General features: G+C 37.7%; 4 protein-coding genes across 6 annotated transcripts in view; 3 read left to right on the top strand and 1 right to left on the bottom strand.

The window, feature by feature from the left end:
* Positions 2,952–4,557, top strand: LOC109949308 (DNA repair protein XRCC3 homolog). The gene has a single exon (XM_020564699.1). It carries the CDS (start codon positions 3,676–3,678, stop codon positions 4,555–4,557), a length of 882 nt encoding a protein of 293 aa, XP_020420288.1. The 5' UTR covers positions 2,952–3,675.
* On the bottom strand, positions 5,047–6,855 carry LOC109949307. Its single transcript, XM_020564698.1, has one exon. It carries the CDS (start codon positions 6,853–6,855, stop codon positions 5,047–5,049), a length of 1,809 nt encoding a protein of 602 aa, XP_020420287.1.
* On the top strand, positions 8,442–11,791 carry LOC109949292. Of its 2 annotated transcripts, XM_020564589.1 has the most exons (3): positions 8,442–8,689; positions 9,136–10,531; positions 10,665–11,791. In XM_020564589.1, the coding sequence occupies exons 2-3, from the start codon at positions 9,284–9,286 to the stop codon at positions 10,695–10,697; spliced, it is 1,281 nt and encodes a 426-aa protein (XP_020420178.1). In that variant the 5' UTR covers positions 8,442–8,689; positions 9,136–9,283; the 3' UTR covers positions 10,698–11,791. The 2 variants fall into 2 exon arrangements, with proteins under 2 accessions (XP_020420178.1, XP_020420177.1); XM_020564588.1 differs by having other exon boundaries at positions 9,136–11,791.
* Positions 16,255–19,419, top strand: part of LOC18777097 (probable purine permease 11) — a 4,764-nt gene continuing 1,599 nt past the window's right edge. The window contains exons 1-2 of one of the 2 annotated variants that reach the window (XM_007209325.2): positions 16,255–16,720; positions 16,893–17,981. In XM_007209325.2, coding sequence (XP_007209387.2) covers positions 16,687–16,720; positions 16,893–17,981 — 1,123 coding nt within the window. In that variant the 5' untranslated portion in view covers positions 16,255–16,686. Of the gene's footprint in view, positions 16,721–16,892; positions 18,099–19,419 lie in introns of those variants that run through there. The other variant, XM_020564590.1, reaches the window with a different exon arrangement.

Raw genomic sequence — 19,419 nt, 5'->3', positions numbered from 1 at the left:
TGCATGCACGAGGCTATGATGAGCCATTCCATCAGAACCCATATTCAGTACCTGCCAGACACCAGCTACATCAATTTCACTCCAATTGTGGTCTGGTGAGATGACCGAAGCATAATCTCGGAACATTTCGAAGCCGTTGTTGAAACATTCAACCATTTCATGGTTATATTCTTCAGATTGTGTGAATGTTTCGAGGGCATTTTTCTTTGTGTCTTCCAATTTCAACTTCAAGGACTCTAACTCTTTGCTCCGACTTTTTGCTTTAAGAGCTTGCTTCACCTCTCCAGCGTATGCTTTGTTCAACTTGTTGGCCAAGTTTCCCATAACTTGGCCATGAATATCGCACTTACTCTCCCACCAATCCGTTGCCTTTGACATATATTGGAGGTGGTGCTTGACGGCAGAGATTTTGTCAAGCGGATCAAGAGTGTCAGCCTCACTTCCAGATGAAGTGGGATCATGATTGGGAGTCCGAGGTGGAGATGGGAATGGCACATGCCAGGGCTGGTCCCCCGGGTAACTCACATGCTCGTTAGGAGGGCGTACATCTGACATGTTGAAGTATTACTGGGGACAATTCACAGCTGTTGCCTGCAACCAAACAAATAGAGGTACATTCAGTCTCCAGTTGTAAACGACTATATGGTTAGGTTGAGTGGAGAATATTTGCCTTTCAGTAAGACTAATTACCTTTCCCGTTAAGAAGGTGCCTCTGTTGCAGTTCTATATAGGAAGGTTCAGTTATATGTACGAACTTATATGAGGTAAATTGAGTTTTGTGTTGGTGCATTAAATTGATGGGATTCAAAACTACACCATTAACTCCTTGGCTGTAAGTTACAGCAGTACAACATGACATTAACAACAATAAAATTGGCTTCCAAACGACAAAAAACCAAACCTGAATGGGAGATAGGAAATTGTGGATTGGAACCCAAAATAGGACTATGTAAGTAAGCATTTATTGCGAATTTCAGAACACAAAATTGGAAAATAGGAAAATAGCAAAACACGAAAATTGGAAATTTGGAAAAGTGAAAACTTAAAACTTGGATATGGGAAATAAGGAAACTTGGAAAATTGGAAATTGAAGAAATGGAAAATTAGAAAATTGGAAATACGAAAAAATGAAAAGTTGGAAAATTGGAAAATTGGAAAATTGGAAAAAGGAAATAAGGAAAAATTGGAAACAGGAAACTAGGCAATAGGATCAAATGACAGTTGGAAAATTCGAAAATTGGAAAAAGGAAATAAGGAAAAATTGGAAACAGGAAAGTAGGCAATATGATCAAATGACAGTTGAAAAATAGGAAAATTGGAAAAAGGAAAAAAGGACACTTGGAAAATAGGAAATTTGGAAATTGTAAATTGGAAAAGAAAGCAACTTGGAAAATTGGAAAATTTGAAATTGGACAAAACGAAACTTGGAAAATAGGAAAATAGGAAAATAGGAAAATAGGAAAATAGGCAAAAAGGAAATAGGAAATAAAGGAAACTCTGAAAACATGAAAAGTCGGAAATTCGAAATAGTAAATAAGAAAAAAGGACACTTGGAAAATAGGCAAATAAGCAAATTGGGACATTGAAAATTGGAAAATTGGAAAAATGGAATATTGGATAACTGGATAAATGAAAAATAGGAAATAAGGCAACTTGGAAAATAGCAAAATTGGAAATTGAACAAAAGGACAGTTACCAAAATGAAAAATTTGAAATTGGAAAAAAAGGAACTTAGAAAATAGTCGAATTGGAAATAAAAACATTGGATAATTGGACAAAATGTTAAATTTTGAAAAATGGAAATAGGAAACAGGGACACATGGAAAATCAGAAAACTGGAAACGAATTGAAATTGTGGAAATGGGAAATAAGACAATTACCATATTGGACAATTTTAATGACTGTCTGAATTAGGCAAAGTAGGCAACTTTTTTTAAGTACATAATGGGGGGAAATGGGAACATTGAAAAATTGGACAACTGGAAATAGAACAAAAGGAAACTTAGGAAATTGCACAATAGGAAAATAGGGAATAGGAAAAAATAATGAAAAATTGAAAAATTGGATGACACATGGAAAATAGGAAAATATGAAAAATGGCAAAATGGAAACGAATTGAGATTGCTGAAATGAGAAATCAGACAATAACCATTATTGGTCAATTCGAATGAGGTGGTGAATTAGGCAAATAGGCAACTCCCTTATTTCAAATACATAATGGGAAAATTACCAAGTTCGGAACGTCCAACATACAAATATATTACAAAAAGGCATAAAGTCAACCTGGGTAATAACTCCCGCCCATACTATCCCGCCCAATACTATCCCGCCTAACACTCCCGCCAATCCCTCCCGCCAATTACTCCCCCTAATCCCTCCCGCCAATAACTCTCTGACTTACTGGTTTGGTCATTAAAACCTGCCTATATTAATCAACCCAGCTGTTTGGCTCAGAAAACTTCCATCACATTAACTGCTGCTTACAGTCATTACCTTCCCCACTGATTTCACTCACATCGCATTTAGTCCCCTGTTGTTCCAAGGAAGTTGTAGACCAGGCAACAATAAATATCAAAGACCATGGACCATAACCTCACACCAAACCCAACGCTTTCAATTACTGAAGGAGGGGAGACTGAAACAGAAGCCAAGTCACCGAATTCACTCCCTGCAAACTTGGTCCATGGCATACAGCAATGTCGAGGCAATACCATGTTTTGGAAAAATCTTCATGCAGAGATAGTTTCAAAAATTGTGGAGGGCCAAGCTAGATGGGGTGTCATAAAAAACCGCACAATTCGCTCTCGTTATCATGCGCGCATGCATCTCCTACATATAAAGAGAATGAAATAAAAAATTGAAATTGCCCCTGCCACTGCAATTATGGTATTCAAGGAATCAGAAGCAATGGCCAAGTTGAAGCAAGAACAAGTGCAAAGGGGATTCGAACTATTTCGTAAATTTGCAAAAATTGTGGATCCGGCAGGAAACTGGGCCAACATCACTGTGGCCGGGGTCATGAATTTCATGGGTCGCGGTCACCGCACTTGAAGAGTATGCAACTTCGAATTTGTCAGCAGCAGGGAAATGGAACTATGAGGTGGCGTATTTTTGTATTATGTAACGATGGGGTGGCCTGTTGTTGTATTATGTAAGTTTGGAAATAGGATTTTATGGAATGATGAAGCCTCATTTTGTAGGGAAATGGAACTATGAGGTGGCGTATTTTTGTATTATGTAACGATGGGGTGGCCTGTTGTTGTATTATGTAAGTTTGGAAATAGGATTTTATGGAATGATGAAGCCTGTTGTTGTATTTGTATTTATGCGTATACAGTTTATCGGTCTCCAGTTCTGTGGCGATATAGCAGCAATAAATATGCAATAAATATGCGGATAGTGGCAATATTATGTCAATATCAGTACAATAGAGTGGTGATAGAGATACAATATGATCCTATTACAGGACGTACTGCATCAGAATAAGTTTTAAATTATATGGTCCAAAAAAATACTAATAAATAAACAAAAAAGTAATTACAACCTGGAAAAAAGGATGAATTATACATCCCTTAAAAGACAGATGGCCTACAGTACAGACCTTCAAAATGAACTCTATATATATATAATGCATGCCTTGTAGCACCATCACATCCCCCCCTAAATTACAGAAACATGACACCCCAAAACCTCATGCTCCTTCCTCTTTCAACCCCTAAATTATCCATTGGATGCCCAATACTAGATCACTGCTTGGGGGGTGGGATACCCTGCAAGTCCATAACAGAATTAGTAGGGGAGAGTGGTTCTGGGAAGACGCAGCTTTGTCTCCAACTTACGGTACGAGCTCAGCTCCCACCCTCACATGGCGGACTAGGGGGCTCCTCCGTCTACATATTCACAGAATTCAGCTTCCCATTTCGTCGATTGCAACAACTAGGCAACCTTTATCATGCATCATACCCCAACTTAATAAGGTTGGAGCCATTGGAAGACATATATGTTCATGGTGTTCATGATGCTCAAGAACTCATCCATGTCCTTGGAGACATAGAAGCATTTATTGCCATTGATCACACCCGCCTACCTGTGAAACTCATTGTCATTGATTCCATTGCTGCATTGTTCCGATCACAGTATCAGACAACACCGGCAGATTTGAAACGGCGGTCTGAAATGTTCTTCAACATATCTGGGACATTGAAGGGTTTAGCAAATAAGTTTGGGTTGGCGTTGGTTGTCACCAACCAAGTGGTGGATTTTATTGGGCCACATGATGGAGTGAATGGGGTGAGGTTGGGAAACTTGGAGTCCCTGGACACATCAGGCAGACGGGTGAGTCCAGCTTTGGGATTGGCTTGGGCACATTGCATAAATTCAAGAGTATTCTTGGCAAGACATGAGCAATCTATTGAGGTTGACATTCGTAATGCTCCTTCAACAAGTATATGCAGTCAAACACACAGGACATTTCACCTTGTATTTGCCCCACATCTGGCCTATGCATCGGCCGAATTTGTAATAAAAAAAGAAGGTATAGTCGGAGTATCACAGTAACTGTGTAATATAGGAATTCTAAGAACTTTAATGTTTAGGATCCATTTGGAATTACATTCCAGTCCCTTTAATTTCGCACTGAAATTATAATAGCAATCTGGAGGCAATACCAGTACAATAAAAGGTCAATATAATAGCAATCTGTCAGCAATACAGCATGCTGTAGCAATGCAACCCAAATAATGCAAATTTAAAAGAATTCCCATTCACCATAACACGAAACCCACCACAAATAAAAGTAGAGTTTACATGACCTACTAAACATTCCAGTCCCATTAATTTCGCACTGAAATTATAATAGCAATCTGAAAGCAATACCGGTACAATAAAAGGTCAATATAATAGCAATCTGTCAGCAATACAGCATGCTGTAGCAATGCAACCCAAATAATGCAAATTTAAAAGAATTCCCATTCACCATACCACGAAACCCACCACAAATAAAAGTAGAGTTGACATGACCTACTAAAGCAACACAAATCATATTGTCTAAGCTACATTGCGCAATGGAATATTGCTTTTACAGGTGCTTTTATTGTGGCCTGCAGAACCGCACCTTGAGCACTTTCTTCTAATGGTGCCCTCTCCTTGCGAGGGAATTCTTAACTTCTTTCGTCTGCCTGGCATGACCCTTGCCATGGGAGGCAGCACAACTCGACTTCGAACATCTTCAGGAGTATCCCACATTCCGTGAGGTTGTACCGGGTAGATGCTATCCGAATAAGCATCCATCCAGGTTTTCCGAGTGTAATACCGAGAAGCCTTTGTGTATACACTTACTTTCAAGAAGCGGCAAACTGCAACTACATGCTTGCAAGGTAGCTGCTCAAGCTGAAACTTTCTACAACTACAACTGTTGTTCGTCAAATCTACGAGGCCGTCCATATCACCGTCCAAAACATTATACTGTGCATTATTAACTTTAACCACATTCATCCTTGCAGCATCCTCCAACCTGTTCCTCAACTTCTTCTCTCCAAAATTGGGGCACAATGTTGTTGTGCAATTCAAAGCCAACTCACGACGTTCGGTGAACCATTTCACAAGGAGATTAACAATTTCCCCTAGCAAATGAACCACTGGCAGCATTCTTGCAAACCTAAGGACTGAGTTGATTGACTCCGCAATATTTGTTGTCATTACATTGTAGCGGTGTCCATCCATGTGAGCTCTAGACCACTTATGTAACCCTGCCTCTTCAAGATATTGAGCAACATGTTCCTTTCGCTTTATCTTGCGAAAATGACAATCAAATTCAGCAATGGAATAAGATTTCGCAGCCTTCTCAAAGTGCATAAGTATGTGATCACGCTTTTTCAACTTGCAAGTGCGTTTCATGTTCCCCTTCATATGATAAAAGCATATGCCATGTTGTGCAGTTGGAAAAATTTTGTTCCACACATTCTCTATGCTAACATTGCGATCAGAAATAATAACAAGATTGGGACACTCACCAATGGCTTCATGAAGTTTAGTGAAAAACCAATGCCATGATGCATCCGTCTCCAAATCCCCGATCCCAAAAGCAAGAGGATATATATTTCGATTACCATCGAATGCATTTGCTACAAACATAACACCCTTGTACTTGGATTTTAAATGAGTGGCATCCACGGCTATCACTGGGCGCATGGAAGAACGGAACCCTCTAATACATGCGCCAACCGCCATAAATAAATACACAAAGTGATTGTTCTCATCAGTTCGGATGTGTGTTTTTGTGCCGGGATTCATACGCTCCAATTCATAGCAATAAGCTGGAAGGATATAATATGCCTCCTCCGCTGATCCTCTAATGGACAATAGAGCTAACTCCCTTGCTTTCCAAGCTTTCGAATAATGGATGGTGCAACCAAAGTTGTGTTTCACATCTCTCATAATGTCACTTGGTGTGTATATTGTCCGACAATCCTTCAACTTCCTTTTAAGTGAAGTGGCTACAAGTGCTGCGGTTGCTTGACGATGCTTGTCACTTACGAACCTCAAATCACATTCATGGACAGTTGTACACCTCACAATCATGAAGCTGTATTCTCCAATTCTCGATGCTCGGACCCGCCATGGGCATGGACGTTGACAACAAACCACAAGCAACCTCTTAGTGCAAGAGAATTGCACCTTAAATTCAAAGTGGCCTCTTAATGCCGTCAACCGTAACTCCGTTAACAATGCTTTCTTACTAGAGAAAATTTGCCCAACTGTAATTTTCGGATTCCAATCGCTTCGTGAAAACCCGCTGTCCAAATATGCTTCTTCATCATTTACACCGACTGCATTATACCGATTTTGTTCACCCATTTGACTCCAATAATGTTGACGAGTGGGTTCAGATTCTCCTCCTAAACGTATTTTTGGCAACTGGGCAGCTGTGTTCAAGCACCCCAAATTAGGAGGGGCAGAGTACACTGACACTTCATTTCTTTCAGTACCATTATCACCACCATGCATCTCCTCCACCTCGCTAAAATCAATCATATCTATAAAATCTGTCCCTACTTCACCTCCCAAATAAGTGACATTTGTATTATTCCAAGTTACTTCATTGCTTTCAACAATGGCAACTGAAGAATGACCCATCCAACTACTATCTGTCGTGATATGCATACTATGAACTACATCATTTGTCAGTCCTTTATCTTCTATACTCACGAGTAAGGGAGCTAGTTTTGAAGGTGTTACCTCGGAATTGTACTTCATAAAAAAATTGACATCATCATCGTCCTCAATCTTTATGTGCTTCCACTCATTCGAGGCCACCAAAACTGAGAATTTTAAGCAAACCTTGTCTTCCCTGCTGTTTGTATTACCAATCTGATGCACACGGTCCAACAGTTCAGCAAAATTGATGGTCCGTGGAACTATTAAGCCTTTTGAGTCACCCCCTTCGTATTTGCACATCTTCTTCGAGGTGACCCATTTTCCATTGTAGCACACGAGAATAACAATTGTCTCCATTTCTGACCATGACAAAACAACATTTCATTCACACAATATAACCACAATAACCATACAATACAATAGCAATATAACCACAATATAACAGCAATATATAGGCAATATAATGGCAATATAACAGCAATACGACTGTAAAATAAGAGGAACACATCAGAATCACACTATACAGATCTACTACATCAAATAGAAATTCCCAAGTTTCAAGATTCACATATCCAGACCAATCTAAATGCAATTGGTACAAACCCAGATGAATGAGCATGAATATTCAACAAAACCTAACCCAAATAAATTAAAGCTAAAACGAATTTAACACAAACCCAAACAATCAAACTATAACCCATTTCACATAATACTGATATTAAGAAAATAACCATCAACACTACCTTTTCGAGGTCGGCAATCCAGTAGAGCTTGAAGGTTGCAAGCAGCTATTCAGAAGACATAGCTAAAGGGAGGGGTTCGCGATTCCAAACAGAGAGCAAGAGATCGAATAGGGGAGAAAGGGACATAACGAAGCTAGAGAGAGACAGCTGCGCTATGAGAAACAGAGCAAAGAGAGAGACAGAGAGAGAGCCAAGAGAGAGAGAGCCAAGAGCGAGAGAGCCAAGATAGAGAGAGCCAAGAGAGACACAGAGAGCTGTGATAGACAGATACCAAAGAGAAAGAGAGCTGTGCCAGAGAGAGAGAGAGAGAGAGCTGTGTGAGCTTCTTCTCTCCAAAATTTCTGAACTTGTGAAAAATCAGCAATAAGTGGGCAATAATTTTATATTTATAGGTGATAGTTGTACAAAAATTGGGAAGGGATGATATTTTTAATTAAAATTATGAAATGGGTGTCATTTAGGGCTATTTCCCAAAAATCTATGGCCAGCTATTGCTATAGTAAAAGAAATACTATTTTAGTCTCTCAATCATGAAGCAAGATGGGAATAAACACACGGCAGCAGCTGAATGGGAAGTCACTCACGTGATGGCAAGAGTAGCTGGTTTCGATCCAAAAAAACAAAAAAAGGGCAAGAGTAGCTGAACGTTGTTAAAGAAAGAAACAAGAAGTGGGAGAGAAACCAGAAAAGAGGGGGAGAGACTGAGAAACGGGAGAAGGGGAAGAAGCAAAGCAAGGAGGAAGCTCTTCCACCATTGAAGGCCCTTCTGCCTTCTTGTTCATCCAAAATCTGTAAGCTCTATCTTAAGTATGTTTCTAGTTGTATTTGTATTTAGTATGAGCAACTATTCCTCTTAGCTAAGGCTTAGGATGGTTAGGGTTGATTCCAAGTGCCCTAGTATTTGTTACCTTAATTTACATCTCGTTGTTTGCGCTTATTAATCCTCCTTAATTTGCATTTCTTTTCATACTTGTCTTGAGAATTTAGTTACAAAAGCCTAAAACCAGAACCCCCTTTTTGTGTTTGTTGTTACTTCTTTATTTATTGTTTTTTAGTTGTTCAAATTAGAATTGCATTTAAATTATCAAGTCCTTATGTGATCAACATCGTATTTATAAATCTGTACCTAAGGGATTCGTGTACTTGCGAGTAATTATAATTTGGGTAATTTCTTTTCTTATTGAATGATTAATTTGCCTATGTACAATCCAAACTCAATTTTTTCTGATGATATAAGGCTATCTGACATCCAAGAGTATTTGTTAAGAGAAGAACAAAAGCGACAACTCTAAGAAGCTTTACATATCCACTTCCTCCGTCATTATCACCAGAATCTTCAAGACCGAATTCATCAAAGGTTGAGACACCTCTCTACCTTTACTGTAATGGCTGAGCGTGCTAATTTGGAACCTTCTTTGAGGGACTTTATTGTACCGCAAGCAATTGTCCAACCATCATGCATAATTCATTCAGAAAATACATTGGCCAACTTTGAGTTGAAATCAGACATGATTCACTTATTGCCCAAGTTCTTCGGCAATCATGAAGATGATCCTCATATGCATATCAAAGAGTTCTTTGAAGTCTGCTCAATCATGAAAATTGGAGTAATGAATGATGAGGAAATAAGAATGAGACTTTTCCCTTTCAGTTTGAAAGATAGAGCAAAGGCGTGGTTTTATTCCTTGCCACCCAACTCTATCACAACTTGGGCAACCCTTGCGTCAAGATTTCTACAGAAATTCTTTCCAGCTCAAAGAACAAGAAAAATTAGGAAAGGGATTGTGGAGATTGAACAATTAGATGGAGAACCCTTCCACCAGTATTGGGAGAGATACAAAAAACTTCTAAATTCTTGTCCAAATCATAACATCCCAGAATGGCTCTTAATGCACTGCTTTTATGAAGGCCTTCTTGATTTAGACCGTATGATTGTTGATGCAACTTCAGGAGGTAGTCTCATGAACAAGACTGTTGAGCAAGCTAGAGAAACGTTCGAGAATGTTTCTAATAATTCTCTACATAAGTATTGTGGGGATTCAAAAAGAAAAATCAAGAAAGAGATTTTGGAGATTCAACAATTAGATGGAGAACCCTTCCACGAGCATTGGGAGAGATTAAAAAAACTTATAAATTCTTATCCAGATCATAACATCCCAGAATGGCACTTAATGCACACCTTTTATGGAGGCCTTCTCTATTTAGACCGTATGATTGTTGATGCAACTTCAGGAGGCAGTCTCATGAACAAGACTGTTGAGCAAGCTAGAGAAACGTTCGAGAATGTTTCTAATAATTCTCTACACAAGTATTGCGGGGATTCAAAAAGAAAAATCAAGAAAGAGATTTTGGAGATTCAACAATTAGATGGAGAACCCTTCCACGAGTATTGGGAGAGATACAAAAAACTTCTAAATTCTTATCCAGATCATAACATCCCAGAATGGCACTTAATGCACACCTTTTATGAAGGCCTTCTCTATTTAGACCGTATGATTGTTGACGCAACTTCAGGAGGCAGTCTCATGGACAAGACTCCTAAGCAAGCTAGAGAAACATTTGAGAATGTTTCTGATAATTCTCTACAGTTCAACTATAGAAGGTCTCCACCTAAGAAATCTGAAGTTTATGAGGTAAGTACAGCTTCACATTTTGAGGCTCAAATTACTAATTTGACTAATTTGGTGAAACAAATGATGCAAGTATCATCCAATGTGTGTGCCATTTGCACTACACCAAGTCATGTAAATGAAGATTGTCCTCAAGGTGCAGAACAACACTCTTTTAATGATACCATGATGGAGAAAGCCTACGTTGTTGGACCATATCAAAACAATCAAAGGACCATATCAGAATATAACCCTGCGTGCCACAACCGTCCCAATTTCAGATGGAGCGACAACCAGAATGTTCAACAGGGGCCAGCTCAACCATCCCATCAACAAAATCATCAACCTCATGGTCAAGCTCAACTGTATCAAGGTCAGAATCCTATTCATCCACCTTATGGTCAATCTCAACAATACAATCGGGTTGGCCCAAGCCAATCTTACCAGTAACCTTATGATTTCAATATTTTGCGTGTGCATTTTCCTCAAAGCGATCAAGAACTCCAAGAAAGATCAACATCTCAAAGAAAAGTATAGTCCGCCCGCCAATGAGGCCAATATTTGTCATTTCGACAAATTCAAAACTAGTATAATGCTAATTTTTCAAAGTGAGAAAGAGAATATTTGAACTGAACTAATACTTTTTAATCTCAATTATCAATTTCGTTTTGTATTGTTGTAATCTCAATGATCAATATTGTTTTGTATTGCTTGCATGCATATTAAATCTTGGCCGGCATATTTGTGTGGTTTTATTACTTGGCCTAGGTTTGGAGAAACGACATAATTCGAGCTTGAAACATAATTAACTCATATTTGCTGGTATTATGATTTTTTTGTTTTCTACCTCTTCCGTCGGTTTTGGATGGCACGTCCGGAGTTGTGGATGCTTTTAAAGTGCTTTTTGCAATCCTTGCTTGGATTATGGTAACGCTCTTTGTAGTTTGGGTGGCATGTCCACCACCATTTTATGTATGTCCCTTTGGTTACCAGTTTCTCTTCGGTGGTCATGGTCCTGTTCTGGTGGCGCAGCTGGTTGGTTTTGAGTGGTGCAGGAGGTCTATTTCCCTTGCCTTCGGATTTCCTAACTCTGTTTAAGTTTGTGTTGCCTTTTGGTTGTTTTGTGTCATTTGTCTGTAGGGGTGCTCTTTGACTCTTTGAAGGTTCATGAGTGTAGTAGGCGTTTTGTCTTATCTTCTTGTATTTGGTTGAGCTCTTTTCTTGAGTTCTTGCTTTGTGTAACTGGGCATTACCTCCTATTTTAATGAAATAGGATCTTGGCTAGATCGATTAACATGGATCTAGGCTCTGGCTAGCCTGATATGGGAAGATCTGGCCGGGTCAAGGCAGATGGAGATGGATCTTTTCATGGTAGGAAATCCAAGGCATTCAAAGCCATATGAAAAATGACCTTATAAGCGCTGCCCCTTGATAAGGTGATACACACTGATGAGAACAAATGTTACGTTGCCCAATAAAAATAAAAGTCAATGAAAGTAGAAAATATGAGGGGAATAGGATGAAGCACGTAGTGCAAACCTTCTCTTGTAATGGCATAGGATGCCTGGGAAACTAAACAATTTTTCTACATACAAATAAACTTTTTGAAGGAATATCAAGCTCTAATCGAATCGATGATCTAACTAACTTGAGATGCTAATTTGCAAAATTTTGGCATTGCTTATTTGGGGTGATATGTGATTTTTTAAAAAATTTTGGGAAGCACAACCCGTTTGGTAAACTATGAGAAAATCACTTATTGTTAAAAATTGTTGTGAGAGAAAGTTATAAAGGAAAACAACTAATAAGGTGCAATCATTTTCTGATTATGCCGGAATCAGTACTAGCAACACTTTTAACAAAAAGTTTACTAAATGCCAAACTGTTTTTTCTCACAGCAAATCTGACATGGATTATTTTCACAGCACATTAATGCCAAACTGGCCCTTAGAGCCATTAAAAGCCAAGACAATTGAGGCCGATCAAGAGCTTAAACAATGTTTAAATAGATTCAGTGGTGCTCTATCCTCTACCAGTGCTTTTCTCTTCCCACTTAAGATTAATTAGTAAGAAGACAAAATTCTTAATGAAGGTTCGTGAGCCCAGAGTCTCATCACCTATTCATCATCATCTTCGAGCACTAAGTCAATAAATAGAGACAGAATTGTTCAAGGAAAGGGATTTTCTCTCCAACAACAGACAGAATTGTTCCAATAGTGGAATGCATACGCAAAACATCACGATGGGGCCGTTTCTCCGAATCAAGCTTGATCCAGCTTTCAATTGGATTAATTGAGAGTTCACCGCTGCCAATAACTGAACAGTGCTAGCAAAGTCATTTGGGGCATTGATGTTGCACAGTCTACACTCCTTGCAGAAAAGACAATCAACAATTTCCAAATCAGTCGTCTAAATAATCATTGAGAAAGAAAAAGAAGTTGCTACATACATGCGAGGAATTTTTGGCTGACAATATCTTCTGTGACGTTAAGAAATAATGTAAAATGTGAGGAGTTCAACACATGACATGGTCGCCATTGGCCGTAATAAGCTTAATTATATTAATCACTCTTTTATGAAATATAGTAATTTTAAGAATTAAAGATTTTTTTGTTGCCAAAATTAGAAAAAAGAGAGGGGAAACTTACACACACGGGTATCATAGGGACTTGAACTCAAGACCCCTTTGAAGCACACCAGGCTTTTGATAGAATTGAAAGAATTTAACGTATTATCTAGGAAATGTAGCAAATGAAAGAAACTTCAACTAGATGGAAATTTTCATCGGTTGAATGCTTCGCATAATTATTCTTCAATAACAAGTGCATAGACTTTGTAAAATGAAAGTAGTTAAATTAAAAGTAAATTTAGGTTTTACCCATAAAAAAACTTTCACTTTTGGAAAAAGCCAAAGCTTTTTCAAAAAAGACAGAAAAACCTCTCAACTTTCAAACCAAAGACATGCAAATGTAAAGGATTCCTTAGGAAATCAAAAAATAAATAAGGGCAATTTTGTCCATTTTGGCTTCTTTTAAAATTTTTCTCTCTCCTTTGGGCTTTTCCAAAGTCTCCCTTAATTAAACTTGGAACTTGAGCTTTCTAATTACTATTTTGTGTGTGGAGTGATTTATCCAAATCAAACTATATTATTCCTTCAGTCAGAATATATGTATAAGTTGGGGACTATCCCCCATGTCTTCAAGGTTTTTCATTTTTTTTATTTTTTTTATTAATTTATTTTAAAGAGATATATTGGGGAAGGCAAATCGAACTTATGACCTTGAATGTAAGGGTAAACGTTCTTAATCACTTAAGCTATAAGTCTTTGCACATGTCTTCAAATTTTGTAAGGTGTGGTGGTTGCTAAAGGATTACGTTAGGGTTTCCATAATATCATACCTTACAGAACAAGATCGTACACGTACTAGGTCAATGTTTATCTCATCTTCCTCACCTAGTGCATCATACCACTCAATTCTGATCGATTATAGTACTTTGTTGATCACTCCTTACCAAGGATCTGACCTACTTCCTGGATCAGGGAACCATATATATATGCAAAAATAATAAATTACCTAATTCTTAAGCCAACCTTCGCATAGCCATACTATAAACTGCCACTAAATCGGAAAAAAAATTATCGTTTGAAGACTAAGTGTCCCTTTATGAACGTACCGTTGAAGACTAAGTGTCCCTTTGTGAAGGTGTGAAATAGATATTACCGTTGGAGGAGTGAGTAAAGCTTTTGTGCACACAAGGGGTTGGAGTAGGTTTGTGAAAGAAAACATTTTGAAGGCAAAAGATGTTTGGTCCAGAGGAGGTCAATGAGTGTAAGGATATGCATGCACAAGTAAAATTGGAACCAAATTTTGGGGAAGGTGGCCAGACAAAGAAATATGCATCACAAGGTTTCTCTAGTCTATATATAATAAATAGATTAATTTGCTAATTTATGTAGTTCGCTAGTTTTGATATCTTTTTTTTTCCTTCTAAAATTGGGATATAAATAGATTAGTAAATCCAAATTAACAACAGCATCAGGTGTAGCTTATTAAATTATCTAAGGTTGAGATCCCAGGTTCAACTCCTGGCACCGGAATTATCTTTTTAGCTTATTTTAGCTTATTCTGCTAATTTCTACAATTTGGCTCTTTTCTCTCTTCTTTTTTTTTCCTTGTGGTTAGCTACAAAATTAATCACTATAGTACCTGCCAATTTTAAATTTATATTTATAATACAAAATTAATTACTATTATTACTGGCACTTGGATTAGCGTTATCCAAGTTTTAAAATTCACTGTTTTCCATTTTCCCTTTCTATTAGCTGGAAAATCACCATATTAGCAGCAAGGCTAATCTGTACCAAGATTATTATTCTTTTTTTTCATTTTTATGGAAGAGGATGAAATGCAGACATGACTTAGCTAAGTTGTTTAGAACGGATGTACTCTTCACTCTACACTGAGTTCAAATGCCGCACCTCGTGGTTTAGATTAAATTAATGTACAATATCGTTTGTATCAAAATAATAGAAGAGGATGAAATAAATGTACATGGAGCCTTGGTAGCATCAGAAGAATTCTTTCATTGAAAATGAGAAAAGAAAAGCAAACAACCAGTAAAATTGGAAACCAAAACATCAACATAAGCAGCAAGTAAATTAAAATTACATATCTCATTCCAGCACAAAACATAATAACATTCAAGGTAGTATTGCAACTTAAATAATCCACAAAGCAGGGCCTCAAGTTAGTACGTATTTTATGGAAGGTAGTATTCAAGCTGAAAATAGTCAAACTGCTTAACTGATATAACCAAGGGCTTTCGGAATGCTTCTGTAAAGGCTAAAAGCGCTTAATGACAACTTTTGATAGAAAAGTGTAGAAGTGTTTCTGGGTCATAGAAGTGCTTTTTGGAGAAAACACATGCTATGTGCTTCTTCAAGAATAACCTCTATGAAGTCGGTAGCAATCAGAAAAATTCTTTCAATGAATATGAGAAAATAAAAGCAAAAAACCAGTAAAATCCGAAAGCCAAAACATCAACATAAGCAGCAAGGCAATTAAAACATAACATTCAAGCCAGTATTGCAACTTAAAACCTTTTTGTGTTACATGCTTCTTTAAACATTATAGATATTCAATCTGTACATAATTTGAACAACAAAAATTCTGCATAATTTGTAGCCGAGTTAAAATATATCATGTGTTACATATGGACGATGACGATATACATGCATGTGACATGGAAGTACCCGCTTGACACCATATGAGAGTGTGAATAATACAACTCAGTTCACATTATTGTTCTTTATCTGTAAGACTTTGTTACTTACACGAATCTTACACCATTTGGACTTTAGTTTCTAATTTAGACTTAAAGCTAGCCAATTTTGACCATAGTGTCTAAGACTTTATTGTTTCTTTGGTACGGCGAATTGTTATAAATTGGACTAAATAGACTTTCTTGAATTGACTTGGCATGTACTTTTAAATTGTTATAAATTGGACTAAATAGACTGCCTTGAATTGACTTGGCATGTACTTCTTGTGCGTGTTTGGTGTATGTTTGATTAGACTATGACTAAATTTTATTAATCTTTTTTTGACTTTTCTTTCTCTCTCTTTCCCTTCTTCCTCTTCTTCCTTGTCTCTCTCTCCATCTCTTTCATCTTCTTCTTCTCCATCCTCTCTCCTCTTCTTTTGTCTACTTTTCTCTTCATTGTTTTTTCGAAAATTTTCTCTTCTCTTCTCTCTCTCTCTTTCTCTCTCTTATTCCTCTTCTATTCTGTCTTCTCCTGTTTTTTTTTTTTCCGAAATTTTTCTGTTCTTCCTCTATTCTGTCTACTCCTCTAATTTTTTTTCAAAAATTTTCTCTTCTTCCTCTTCTATTCTGTCTTCTCCTTCTCCTTTTTTTTTTTTTCGAAAATTTATCTTTTCTCTTCTCTCTTCTCTCCCTCTTCTATTTTGTCTTCCCCTTCTTGGATGGTTGTGGCTGGTGGTTGCGGTTGCAGCTTGGGGGGTCGGTGGTTGTAGGGAGAATGGGTTGGGTTGGTCACTTAAAATTAGAACCGACTGAAACAAACATGCGATAAAATCTTAACCAAGCCAGTCCATGCCTCCACGGTGTAACAACCTTCATCAGCTAAATTATTGTTTTTCATTCTTTGAATCTTGAAGATGAACACCCAAGAGCTGGAACTGCAATCCAGAGGTTAGTTTGCTTAAAAAGACGATTTTCGATTTTCGTCAGCATGCCTAGGCTGATTGAGCTTTCTGCAGTAAATATGATATTGTCTATGTTCATCAAGTGTTTGATAAATTGTGTTCAAATAGTTTTCCAATATCTACTTCTATGTATAATGTACATGTGTTCTTTTAACCAGTTGAGAACCCGAGACCAGATTCAGCTAGAGAAACCAACCTACATTCTTCTCCCAACGGGCAGAAGCTTCCCAATTACAGGTGGTGGCTTCGGGTGATCATCTACATCCTCTTTCTTCTCACAGGCCAATCTGCAGCCACCCTCTTGGGAAGACTATACTATGACAAAGGCGGCAATAGCAAATGGATGGCAACGTTTGTTCAATCAGCAGGCTTCCCAATTCTTCTTCCTCTCCTATATTTTTTCCCATCATCAACCAAGTTGACCACAAACCCTGTTCACAGCACTACTTCCTCTGCAGCCAAAATACCAAAGCTCTCTACCCTTACCTTGCTCTACCTCGCGTTCGGTCTACTCTTGACCGGAGACAACATGATGTATTCGTATGGCCTTCTGTATCTCCCAGTCTCCACTTACTCTTTACTATGTGCAACTCAATTGGCCTTCAATGCATTTTTCTCCTTCTTTCTTAATTCCCAAAAGTTCACTCCTTTTATACTCAACTCTTTAGTTCTTGTTACCATGTCTGCATCGCTTCTCGCAATCAATGCAGACTCCGAAAACAATACCAATAATATCCCCAAAGGAAAGTATGTGACTGGTTTCCTATGCACACTTGGTGCCTCTGCTACTTACTCATTGTACCTTTCCCTGGTACAACTTTCGTTCCAGAAGGTTATAAAATCGGAGACATTTTCGACTGTTTTGAACATGCAAATATACCCATCATTTTTTGCAACATGTGGTTGTGTAGTTGGACTTTTTGCAAGTGGGGAATGGAAAGGTTTGGAAAGTGAGATGAAGGAATACAAGCAAGGAAGGGTCTCTTATATAATGACTCTGCTTTGGACTGCTGTGACATGGCAAATTTCCTCTGTGGGTTTGTTGGGGTTGATTTTTGAAGTGTCTTCTCTGTTCTCCAATGTCATCAGTACCTTGGCTCTGCCTCTTGTTCCCATTCTTGCTGTAATATTTTTCCACGATAAGATGGACGGGGTGAAGGTGATGGCGATGTTGTTGGCAATCTGGGGCTTTCTTTCCTATATCTATCAGAATTATCGAGATGTCTCAGAATCGAAGGCAAAAGAAAGTGATACAGGAGCATAGGGGTGGATCAAGATAGATATTTACCATTTAATTAGTTATTTCATGATATATTGTTATTTTCTTATTTAGGTAGTTTTAGGATATCTTTTATTATTTATGTGTGATTTTATAATTAACTAGTTTACTTTTGGACCAAGTAGCCTTGGTGCCCAAGTCTTGTAAAGCCTATAAATAAGGCTAATGTAATAGTTGTAGGGGGATATGTTGATGATTAATAAAATAGTTTATTTGTGGCATGGATTTGCTACGATATATGTGAGTTTGTACTAGCCCTAGATTTCGGTATTCGTGTATGTGGTTGGTGATCTGTGTCCTAACCCTGATCCCCATCAATTGGTATCAAAGCTATGGCTCAAGATTTGCTTTATCGGGGAGGTTTTTGGATGGAAGGTCGTGTTAACAACTACAACGACATGGAGGAAATTAGGAGGATGCTACGGCAACTTACGGAACGCATTGCTCACATTGAAGCTCGAACCCAGATAGGTAAGAGTTTTGACAGGGAGGGATGTGTGAACCCTTATCTAAACCGTGTAGCTAGCATCGACACTCTAAGCCATGGGAGTCTCGATGAGGAGTACGAGGGAGATAACCCTTTTCATTATTGCGCTCCACTGTGTGAGTTAAGTGAAGAGGGGCACGGTTATTCTCATTGTGTCTTTGAAGGTATAAATGAATTTGATAATTTTGGTGCATCTTGTTATTCATCAAAGTTATTAAATTTGGATTTACCTCCAATATTTGATCTTTGCAACTGTGAAAATTGCAATGAAAATTGTTTGGGTGTTCAAAGCAATTTTGATAAGCAATTTATTGACCAGAACAGTGAAGAGATGAGAATTGAGAAAACTTTCGAACATATTATTGATTTTATGGGCATTAATATTTTCACTTAGAAGATTGCCAAAAATATGGTTGATTTTGTCAATCGTTTGAAGATTCTAGAGAGAAACATTTGCATTGTTAGAAGGAGTAAGAAGATGCCAAGAATAACTAAATATTCCAAATATCTTTTTATTTGGAAAAGAAGATTTCAATTGGATGCTAAAAGATCCAGAATTAACATGAAGCAATTGAAGATTCTACTCGGATTTTCCTCAATCAAAGGCTTGAATTCGAGAACGAATTCTTTCCAACCATGGGAGTCTGATGCAGGAGCATAGTGGTGGATCAAGATAGATATTTTACATTTAATTAGTTATTTCATGATATATTGTTATTTTCTTATTTAGGTAGTTTTAGGATATCTTTTATTATTTATGTGTGATTTTATAATTAATTAATTTACTTTTGGACCAAGTAACCTTGGTGCCCAAGTCTTGTAAAGCCTATAAATAAGGCTAATGTAATAGTTGTAGGGGGATATGTTGATGATTAATAAAATAGTTTATTTGTGGCAATGGATTACTACAATATATGTG

This window comes from Prunus persica, chromosome G5, assembly GCF_000346465.2.
Source record: "Prunus persica cultivar Lovell chromosome G5, Prunus_persica_NCBIv2, whole genome shotgun sequence".
Taxonomy (NCBI): domain Eukaryota; kingdom Viridiplantae; phylum Streptophyta; class Magnoliopsida; order Rosales; family Rosaceae; genus Prunus; species Prunus persica.
Note: the sequence above shows the minus strand (reverse complement) of the source record. Positions and strands in the feature narration are given on the sequence as shown.

Excerpts from the sequence above, each read along its gene's own strand:
- LOC109949307 (XM_020564698.1), bottom strand. The coding sequence starts at position 6,855 with ATGGGTGAACAAAATCGGTATAATGCAGTCGGTGTAAATGATGAAGAA.
- LOC109949308 (XM_020564699.1), top strand. The coding sequence starts at position 3,676 with ATGACACCCCAAAACCTCATGCTCCTTCCTCTTTCAACCCCTAAATTA.
- LOC109949292 (XM_020564588.1), top strand. The coding sequence starts at position 9,284 with ATGGCTGAGCGTGCTAATTTGGAACCTTCTTTGAGGGACTTTATTGTA.